Here is a 10,617-nt window from a genome sequence, read left to right on the forward strand (position 1 = left end):
TATCGGATTAAATTTGCTTATTTTCGAACGAGACATAATCCGATATTTTTTTCAACTTTTAATTTTTACTTATTAAACAGTCAGTCTGTATAAATCGACTATTTAAATTGTACTTTTTGTATTATATCATTATAAAATTATCATTTATTTAATTCACGTAATTTCAGATTTAAACTACTGATTTTGATCGTTGTTAATCACGCGTGCTTTTATTTCATAGGATACGGAATTATTTTATTCGCGTGTGTTTTACAAAAACAATTTTATTATAAAATAGATTATCTAACAAAATCGCTTTTTCTATAATATAAATAATAAAAAAAGAGTGCAAAAAAATAATATTTGCACTTCAATACGTAGCAATTAAATTATTTATTTGCGTATCTTTGGCTGTTTTATAGTGATGCCTCTCGCAAAATTCCTGAATTCTCTGACAAGCTTCCTCCAATATTTCCATGGGAACTGTGATGACCAGTCTTATGTAGGATGGATAATCGAAGCACTGTGAAAATAAGGAAGAAAAGAAGCGTGCGTGTAATCGGCAAAAACGTCAAATTGAATGGGTACTCGAATTATTCGGCGTACCTGGCCAGGAAGACAAAACACGGACTCCTCCATTAGCAATCGCTGCACGAATTCGAGGTCGGAATTAAATTCCGGAAAACAAGGTAAATCTATGTAAACCTGGGGAATCGATAGAATAATTTATAGTCGATAAATCGCGATCGACCACCTTTAACATCTCCTGTTTATCTTTACGTTTAAATCACGTCTGATTTTCGACTAATTACGCGAAATATTTACACGAATGCAAGTTCGATCGAACCCATCTTGCAATCCAGTTTAACGGTAAATCGTAAACAATTTACGATTAAACGTATCGTTTACTCGACTTTGCAAAAGTATTTTGCTTCATAACTTTTGCAATTTTTTATATATATATATATATATATATATATATATATATATATATATATATATCTAGAATATTTTTCACGAATCGTATATCGAAAAATCACGAAATATCGATAGATAAAATTCAAGAATTACCATCATGTACATTGCACCGTTGGGCATTATTGGTTTCAGTCCAGGAATCTTAATCACATAATCGTACGCCAATTTCGAATGATTCTGAAATCGGATATCGAAATTTTAATTATTAATTTTTTCTATCGTGTTAATTTGATTCAATCAATGTACTCGTTCAATTTTAATTCATCGTATGTTAATTTTGAAATTTTTTAAAAAATGGTAAAATACAATAACTTACATATAACGTTCTCATAATATCATCGTAAAATTCCTGTGGCGTGTTCTTCAAAATAGCAGGCAGAGCACCCTGAACAAGCGTATTGCTACCGATAGTTCTTTGACTCAAGCAATGAAGCGCTTTCCTAATCTAATAAAAAAAGGAAATATATATTACATATATCGAGTATAATTATAATCGTAAGTTCTCGTACAAAGAGAAATATTTTCTCGAAGAAGGATTCAACTTATCCTCGAATCTCTCTATTTTAATCGACATGTTCACTTCTTTCGATTTCCTCTTTGCTCTTTTTCTTTTCTTTCCCCTCCCCCCCCCCCTCTTTTTTTTCAACATGAAAGCTCGACTAAAGTTAAGAATATAAGGAACGATGGCGAAGGAAGAACTTTAACGATAGAATAAAATTTAATCAACGAAATTTAATCCAATCGCGGAGAGGTAGAACGCAGAAACGGATCTGGTCTCGTTCTTGTTACGGAAACAATACGGAACGGAGAAGCAATTATTTTCAAGCTGTGCCGTGTATATCGTGCAATTACCCACCTCTTTCTCCAGAACGTTTTGACGATCGTGAATGATTATCCAGCCCATACGCCAACCGGGCACTAAAAATCTGAAATATCGTTCAAGATTACCTGTTAATGCGTCCATTATCGTAATTCGATTATTAGATCGTTAGTGCATTATCCTCGAAATTGCATTATTCAAACTGAACAATGGGAAAGTGATGTGTTATTGCATTTTATATTATGATTTCTATTAAATTTACCACCAAATTTTGAAGCTAAATTATCATCTGTATCTAATTTATGATCGTGATATCGTTAAATATCTCATCAAGGGGAGGGTATCAAGAATTCACCGTAACATTGATGCTCGTGCAATTACGGAATATACGTGTAACGTATAGATCGAGGCGAGGTTCTCATCACTGAGATGGGATCAAAAATTTCAAAATCGATACCTTTTTGTCAAACCGCTGCACGACAAAATCGGAACTTCTCTCGACAACGACGCTAACGAATGGAAAGTTTGTCCCGGGAACACCTGAAACCGAAAAGGAAACGTACCAAAAGAAATGTACTATTTATTGGGGAATATTTGCGAATACGGGGAAAGTATGAAGCACGTACCATGTGCTCGTAAATCTCATCGGCAATAATTGGTACGTAGTAACGAGCGGCTACGTCGAGAATATCAAGTGCGTGATCCTTGCTAAACACTGAACCGCACGGATTCGAAGGATTATTTATAACGATCGCCGCCGTCGATTCGTCGATCTGCGATTCCAAATCATCCAGATCGATTTCCCAACCGAGTTCGGGCTGAAAATTGATTGACATTAACGCAAGATATAGATAGCGAGGTTAGAATAGCAACAAAGTAATAATATGATTCTCAATTGGAATGAATAAAGGAGAAAGGATTAGAAAAATTGATCGAGCGAATATTTCACTCGAAAATATAAATACGTTTTTACATACTATTGTGAGTAATATTTGACTTTATCTTTTTTTATTTCGATATCTACGTAGTTATGAAAAAAAAAAAACTTGAAATACACTGGTAGTCGTAGCTTCAAAAATATCACCGTAGAAATCTATCGACAATTTAATTATTCTCGATATTATTCGGAACGCATGAAACGTGAAATCGAATGAAAACTTAAATTACGTTTAAAGGTTGGTTTAAAAGCTACTGTAAATATAGAAGATAGATCGAATCGAGAGAATTGACGTTGAAAAATATAAAAGTCAATTCCCTTTATTTAGGTCGTACAATATTAAATTGATTGTTATCGAGGATACCCCATCGAAATGTAATTCCTCTTAATTCGAAGCAATTTCTAACCCCTTCTCGCAAACTTTTAATTATCTTAAATAGTTTTCTGATATCTGTTTTAAACGTTGAAGCAAGTAACGCGATTTACGATGTCTCTATACAACACATTTTTATTGGTTTCTCGAGTTATTGAACAGGTTATGGCTGGTAACGATTTTATCGCAACTATACATTTTTGGCCCATTTTTCACGATATTTTTGCACGCGTTAACGATACCTATGACGCTATCTTTGATTGCGTAGTTCAACCTAACAAAATGTTATTTCGTCGTTTTACATCATCGCAATTCGGAAAATTGTTTACTTTTTCCAATGCGAATAGCAAGTACTTTCGAGACGCCCGGTATATAGTGGCTGGATCAATAACGTGTGAGCACATAAGACACAGAAAATGGTAGGAATCGTGCAACGCGATAAGATTTGATATTCACGACTCGATTTTCGACAATGTTGTATCAAAAAAAATATACAAGTTATTAGCATACGTTCCACGATATATTGTTATAAATCTGCTGATTTTAATCTCGTTTGCAATATTAATTCAGCGTGTCGCGTATTAAATTCGAAAAATTTGCATGGTACTTCGATAAAAAAGTATTTTATCCGTGATATTTAAAGAGAGAAGAGTACAAGTACAAGTTTTTCGTTTAAAAACAAAGTTAAAAAATTTAAAAAGTTTAACCACCGATATTTCTAATCATCCATTGCTCGTTCCGCTCGAGCGCAAATACGGAATAACAAAAAAGAACCATAGAGAAATTATTAAAATATCGGGACACGTCAGAGAATCGATAGATCGAGACACAGCTTCCTCTAATTAAAATATTTAAAAGTCGAGCGCACGAAAGCCACTAAAAGTGAAACACGAAAGGTTCCAAAATTAATACCTAGTGAACCTTGACATTCGATAATGATTCTCGAGAGAGTAGAGTGGCGAGTCAATTTTTCGGATAGACGTGTGATAGGCGTAGCGACATTACGGTCAGGATATAATCCGCGTCAACTCTTCTACTCTCTCTCTTTCCGTTCGGTAAGGGCAACGAGAATTACGGTACCGCGGTTTTAATTACTTCTCTGTGGTAAAATAGTCCGCGCTATCCGGTCGAGAGGGGAGGGGGCATTAAAACTCGCGGCAAAGGAGACAAAGGAATGACGGAAGAGGCCTCGTTATTACTACGAGGTTTAACATTTTTCCCTCCCTTTTTCGAATCGAAAATGCATATTTGCCAGATTGGAAAAATCGCATTGGAAATCGTGAGCCAAATATCCCGTTTAATTTATCCCGTTATGTTGATCGCGATAAACATGTTTACGATTCTTTTTCTTATTACGTCTTCTTTTTTCATCAACGCTCATTGATGAAAAATATTGTGAAAGTAAATTTTTTTTCTTTTTCTTTTGCATATTGTGACGTATTAAAAAGAAAACTCGACGAAATAAGATAGAAATAAAAAAAATTCAATTTCATATGAAAATTTATCACCGATATCGACGATTCAAAGTTGAAAATATTGGTGTAAAAATTTTCGGAATAAGGTTATACTTACGCGTAAGTCGTAAGATTTTACGTTGATACCAAGACCTTGCGCAAGTGTTCGATAGATGGAGAAACCGGGTCGTGGTATCAGGATATTTTGCTCCCTTCGTGCTAACGCTGTTATACAAAGGTCGAGGGCGGAGGAACATCCGCTGCATAAGATTACATCCTAAAAAGAAAAAAATTCAAAAGAAAGGAATTCGAGGATTAAGATTATTCCAAAATTATCTTTTCGATTTAAATTTCTTATTAAATATCCTTCTCAAAGATAACTAACTTTTTATAAGAATAAATATTACGAAATCTATTTACGTGATTTTAATATGTTTACATTCGAAAAAATGTAGCTTTGTACGGCTTGAATAAAACTTGAGAAATGCGTTAAGAAAAAAACGTAACGATCGATAGAGATGAAAAGGATCATTATAGTATTTGAACTCTTAAAGATTTTTCGCAATGGAATAAAATTTAGAAATAAATATTCGTAAATATTTTTCGAATAAATTAATTAATAAGAGAGATAAAAAGAGGAGAATTATTCGTTTACGACGGGCATGCATTAATTAAACGTTCGATGCACGTGAAATTTTTAGAACTGTGAAAAATCTCGATTCTGATAGTTGCCAGCTTTCATTTCCTGCGGGTGCACCGAATAAAGCTAATAGCGGATTCATTGCATGCCGTGCATTACAATTTTTGCAGGACAAGAGAAATGTTCCTTGCTTTGTGAACATTTTTTTAACGATATCGATTCTGTACAAAGACTTGGAAACTAAAGGAAACTTTATTTTATATTTTCACGATCGTAAAATCGTATTCGTCGATGACGTATTATTTTTAAGTGGGTGTTTTTCAAACGACGGGGATAGAATGTATCCGGTGTTAAATTTAATAACGCGTTGTAATCCCTTTTGTCTTTCTTCTGTAAAGGAATTATAAAAGGGATATTTTTTAATCTTCTCATACGTAAATTTATTTATATTTGTACAAAGTGTAAATATCATTAATTTGTTTCTCTCGTATTTATTTTCAATGGTACAAAATGTCGAATTACGAGTATCGAATTCGTTATACGATACTTTTCAACACTGGTATATGTGAATTATTCGAACAAGAATTTCATTCTTTATCGTTGTAATGGATTTTTTAATTTTCCAACGAATCTTCAGGATGGTTTATTTTTTTTTTTTTTTTTTTTTACGCGTAATTGTACATATTGAAAAATATTTATCGCGTCGATATATTTTTACGTTTATATCCGATCTTTTCGTTTTAAATATCGTATCGAAGATTTTAACGTTCAATCTCTAATATAATTTTACGTATATGTTTTCGTAGCTATATTTTTCACTAGCTAGAGATAAGGAGATTTTCCAAAACGTTTTTATATAGCGAATATTGAGAAATATGGCACGAGTATCGGGCAACCTGCGATCAATTCGATAAAGCTCGGTTAGAGAAAATTGGAAGAAGAAAAAATTCCTTGAACGAAATGATTTCGAATAAAAAACCACCGCAACCATAAAACGCGAGAACAAACGAGGAGAAAAATTCATCGATCGAAAAAACAAATGTTTCGAGCGAAAAACGAAAAAAAAAAAAAAAAAAAGAAATTCTTCAATTTTATCGCTATTGTATTTTCGACTATAGATGCCAAATGGTCCTCGGTTAATGGACGATATTTTTTCTTTTGGAGGAAACGTGGCTTCCAGTTTGCGGCCGATCGTCCAGAGAAATTCGGTTTCCCCTGCAAACTTGATCGCCGGTCGATCAACGGTTTAACTAGATATCGTATACACGTGCATGCGAACAACGAATAAATACACAGCGAAAGGGAACGGACACGATATAATGCCTTCGGATGAACGAGTTTCTATACGTCTCTGGTTACGGATCGGGGGTTAATTCGAATCGAAACGTCTTCTCCAAGATTGAAAATACCTATCTATGTATTGTGTGATTGAAAATTGAATATAGTCAGAGATCTGAATCGATGATTCGATTATATACCTCGTTGCCTGTCATTTTTCCATTACATTTTGCACGGATATATTATACAACGTGAAGATTATTTCCATATATCATAGAAATATAGAACGATGCTAGTACAGAAATTGATAATTATATCGATAATCATATTATATTTGATAATTATATTATTTCTATACGATCTTTCCATGATTGTCACTTAAAGCAACTTTCACACAAGCAAAGATATTTTACATTGTTATCGAACAGTATTCTTGTGGAACAATATTCTAATGGATAAATATGTCACGAGTGGTTGTTAAATTATGCGAAACGATGGAAAATCATTCGAAATTTAGCAATTCCCTTGGGAATTTTTTTGAAAATAAAGCGATAATGGAGTATAATTTATTGAATATAAATAATCGTGAATCGTATCTGAAATTATATAGTTTTAAAAATAAATCGAAATATCAATTGTTTGTTTTCTTCTTCTCGAAACGAGGGAGAGGATGAAACGAAATAAAGTTTTTCCGAATATTCGAGTATATTTTTAATATGCTTAATCGTTTCACTGTTAATATTAAATTCATTAAAGGGCGCATTTATATCTACGCGCATATTCCCCAACGTGTTATCCAAATAATTCATTAAATAGGACAATTAATCAGACTTCGAATGTAATTAATATACATGATTTATTTGCGAGTGCAAAACAAGGCGTAGCCGGAAGCAATCCGTATTTGCAACGCTGCTTTCAGTAGCATAGTTTCCTACAGATCGATAACAATACAGGATAACCAGATGTTATTGCATTTTCTTCTTTAACCTTACATTTTTTTTTTTTTTTTTTACCTTTCCTTCTTTTTTCTTTCGATTTCAGCTATACTGTATATACGCTGTATATCTTTTTTTTCCTCAAATTTTTACTAATTTTGATACCGGGATTAGAATGTACCGTTCGTTTTATTAAAAAAAGGGGAGAATGAGAGAGAGAGAGAGAGAGAGAGAGAAAACGTTCAAAAGTTGGTAAGAAAAAAGTTTGTTTTCAATTTATAACTTGGAAGAAATGAACTTTAATCCTGTATTATTAAACTTTTAACTAATATTTCATTTTAACAATAAAACTGACAAGAGATATGTTTTAATCGAATCGTGAATAAGGATAATTGCTATTTATTGGTTTGAAAGACAATGACGGGCAAAATTTTAATATCGACGGTGTTGTACGACGGTCGAAGTGGAAAAATGAACGAATGAACGAATCAAAAATACGTACGTATTTTACGGGATGTATATTAAAATTTGAAATATTATTAATGACGAATAACGAAAACGCGTATATTGTTTCGCAACGTTTAGTATTGCGCGCAATTCGAACAGTGGTAAATGATTCAAATGATTCGATAATCAAAATGCTGCGAATAACGCAATCAATTAAATAAGTGTCTTTCTTCATTCTTCGCAAATTTTGAGCGTAAATAATTATCGAGAGGAATGTTATTAATAATATTTCCATAAAATCTTTTACAACGTTATTTAAAATTTTACCTTGGCTTCGACTTTTACAAATTCGTTGGAACTATATTCTGCTACAGCTTCCTTTGCAAACTGATGACCTAAAATTAAGAAAACGAGTCTGTTTAAAAAAGATCATGTAATTTATGGAAAGGTTCAAAGTTATATTCGAATTTGATGATAAAAAAAAAAAAAATAATTTAATTTTATGAAAGAAAGATTGAACAGAATCAATACCTGTACTGGGTGCATATCCATTGTACAATTGAGAAACGAGGCTTTGTTGAACTGCTTCGATCACCTCTTTCGGCGGTTTTAGATTGCCGAACGTAGTTGGATCGCCTAGGCATCGATAGAGACAGAAAATCAAATTTTCCTTCTGTGATTCTAACTTGACGATGTTTCAAAATTCTAAACGATTAAGAAATTTGCCCGTTGAAAATGCCAACGTTGTATCATCGTTGAGACAAATCCAGAGAAGATCATAATCGAAACGGAATATTCTCTGCCTTCGTTCTAATTTAATTCGATAATAAAGAAATTTTGGTAGCAGATAGTTCCTACGTTTATTTTAATCTCCTTTGCAATTATCGTATTTTCAGATAAAGTTTAAAGTAAGTTTAGAGATTATTGTTAAAGTAAACAGAGAAACGGAACTTTGAACTAATTATTCGCGAATTTCATTCCAGAAACTCGATTCTATCGTCTGTTCTTATCCCAGATACTTTTTCTAATATCCCTTTCCAATTCCATTGAAATCGATCAGTTTTTAACACAAAAACTTTAATCGACAAACAGAGTTCTAGTTCTAAATTCTAAAAATACAAACGTCGTACGAACTATTCTTATTATTTCGTACGCTTGTATTTTTATATCGATTTTTTAATTTGAGCCAGGAAAATAAAATAAAATTCTCTCTCTCACACACACACACGCGCGCACACACACGTATATATTCGCGCATAAAAGAAAGAAATCTCACCGATCGACAACGAGATGAGAGATTTAGCGGGATTAGGCTCGACCACGAGGCTCTCCACGATGGATCTTATGGGATTGTGAGTGTTGCTCGCGATGTCCGACGCTTGGACGTTCCATCGATCGCGAAAAACCGGCGTCGACATCTCGAATTTGGAAATTTCAAAAGCCTCGACACCTCGAAATTCGAAACCGCGTCGTCAAATGTACCATGTGTCCCGCGCCGGATGAATTTTCGATCGATCGTTTTTTTATCGAGAATGGATTGGAAGATGAGCGAACGATGATCCCTGGGCAAACGATGTTTCATCACTGATCGAGACGAGGTGATCGCCGATAATCGAAATGAATTCGACCGGGAAACCGGTTGGATCGGATGCCTAGATATATCCCACCTTCTTTCATAATTAATTTTAATAAATTCTGCGTTTGCCGTAGATTTCCTGTATCGCGTTTCATCGCGGTGCGAGTGAAAAAAACGAGAAAAAGGTCGATTTTTCTCTCGTCAACCTTATTCTCGTTACAATTGTTATTATAAAAAAAAAAAAAAAAATAGAGGAACTCCTTCTTAGAGGAGGCTAGAGGACAAACGAACCGGTCGGATTGGTCGATTAGACTTTACACCTTCTGTCGCAGTTTATTCAAAACGAACCAGTAGAGTAATTCGATTACGTAGATCGACACACCTAAACATATTTTCTCGCCATCTGTTTGTCGCAATATATATTTTTTTTTATACTTTCCGGATTTATCTCGAACATTTTTCTCTCTCTCTAGGATTCGTATCGTATAGGAGGAAATAAGATCTATTTTTTTATTAATTAAACAAGAAAAAAATGGATTTTATTTAATACATCATATATCGTATTCGTAGAATTATGTTATATTTGTTTCTTCTTATTCGTCTATCGCGATAATGTAAAAACTTACCTTTTTTTTTTTTTTATTAATTACAATTATGTAAATTATGAAAATTTAATAACAACAATTTATCAAATTATATGAATTTTATATTTCATATACGGACATTTAACTGTGAACATAAAATTGTAAATGATAAAGATTTTTTTTATAGGATATTTTTCGAGACAGAGTTTAAAAAGAATGTCGTGTTTCTGGTTTTCTGGATGGACGTTGTACCGAAATTAAAATTCGTACTTTTCGACAACTATAGAGTTTCGTAATTTAACGTCGTGGAAATCTCAAATATTTAAATACTCGAAATTTTTAAAATCACTCGTCATTCAACAGAAAGTATAGAGATATAAATTTTAACGCATAACACGCTTCAAACGATTCGATACGTATTTTATGTATAATCGACTCGAAACACGTGGTGGAATGGAACGAAGGCCGACTGGAGGCTCGTCTTCCAAAACTACGATAAATACATCGATCCCACCGGAATTCTCCGACATTTGCACGAGAAATAACGTAATTTATGCACTCCATGAAAGTACATCGGCCCGTGTCTTTAAACTAACACTTTCGCGTTATATCAACG

The 10,617-nt window shown here is 33.3% G+C and overlaps 1 protein-coding gene across 1 annotated transcript; it reads right to left on the reverse strand.

Annotated features, from left to right (window-relative positions):
• Positions 1–245: 245 nt before the first annotated feature.
• On the reverse strand, positions 246–9,433 carry Tat (Tyrosine aminotransferase). The gene is made up of 11 exons (XM_086907032.1): positions 9,118–9,433; positions 8,373–8,477; positions 8,169–8,236; positions 4,660–4,818; positions 2,404–2,595; positions 2,235–2,317; positions 1,814–1,883; positions 1,274–1,402; positions 1,051–1,134; positions 586–684; positions 246–502 (listed from the first exon to the last, which is right to left on the reverse strand). The coding sequence occupies exons 1-11, from the start codon at positions 9,257–9,259 to the stop codon at positions 350–352; spliced, it is 1,284 nt and encodes a 427-aa protein (XP_086763158.1). The 5' UTR covers positions 9,260–9,433; the 3' UTR covers positions 246–349.
• Between the last annotated feature and the right edge of the window lie 1,184 nt (positions 9,434–10,617).

Source organism: Apis florea, unplaced genomic scaffold (genome assembly GCF_048593485.1).
Source record: "Apis florea isolate Af1SG1 unplaced genomic scaffold, ASM4859348v1 contig_24_pilon, whole genome shotgun sequence".
Lineage (NCBI taxonomy): Eukaryota > Metazoa > Arthropoda > Insecta > Hymenoptera > Apidae > Apis > Apis florea.

Bases quoted from the DNA above. Each gene is read 5' to 3' on its own strand.
- Tat (XM_086907032.1), bottom strand. From the start codon at position 9,259: ATGTCGACGCCGGTTTTTCGCGATCGATGGAACGTCCAAGCGTCGGAC. The intron at 685-1,050 runs GTAATTCTTGAA...TCGATTCCCCAG, and splicing joins ACGGTGCAATGTACATGATG to GTTTACATAGATTTACCTTG. The intron at 503-585 runs GTACGCCGAATA...TTATTTTCACAG, and splicing joins TGTTTTGTCTTCCTGGCCAG to TGCTTCGATTATCCATCCTA.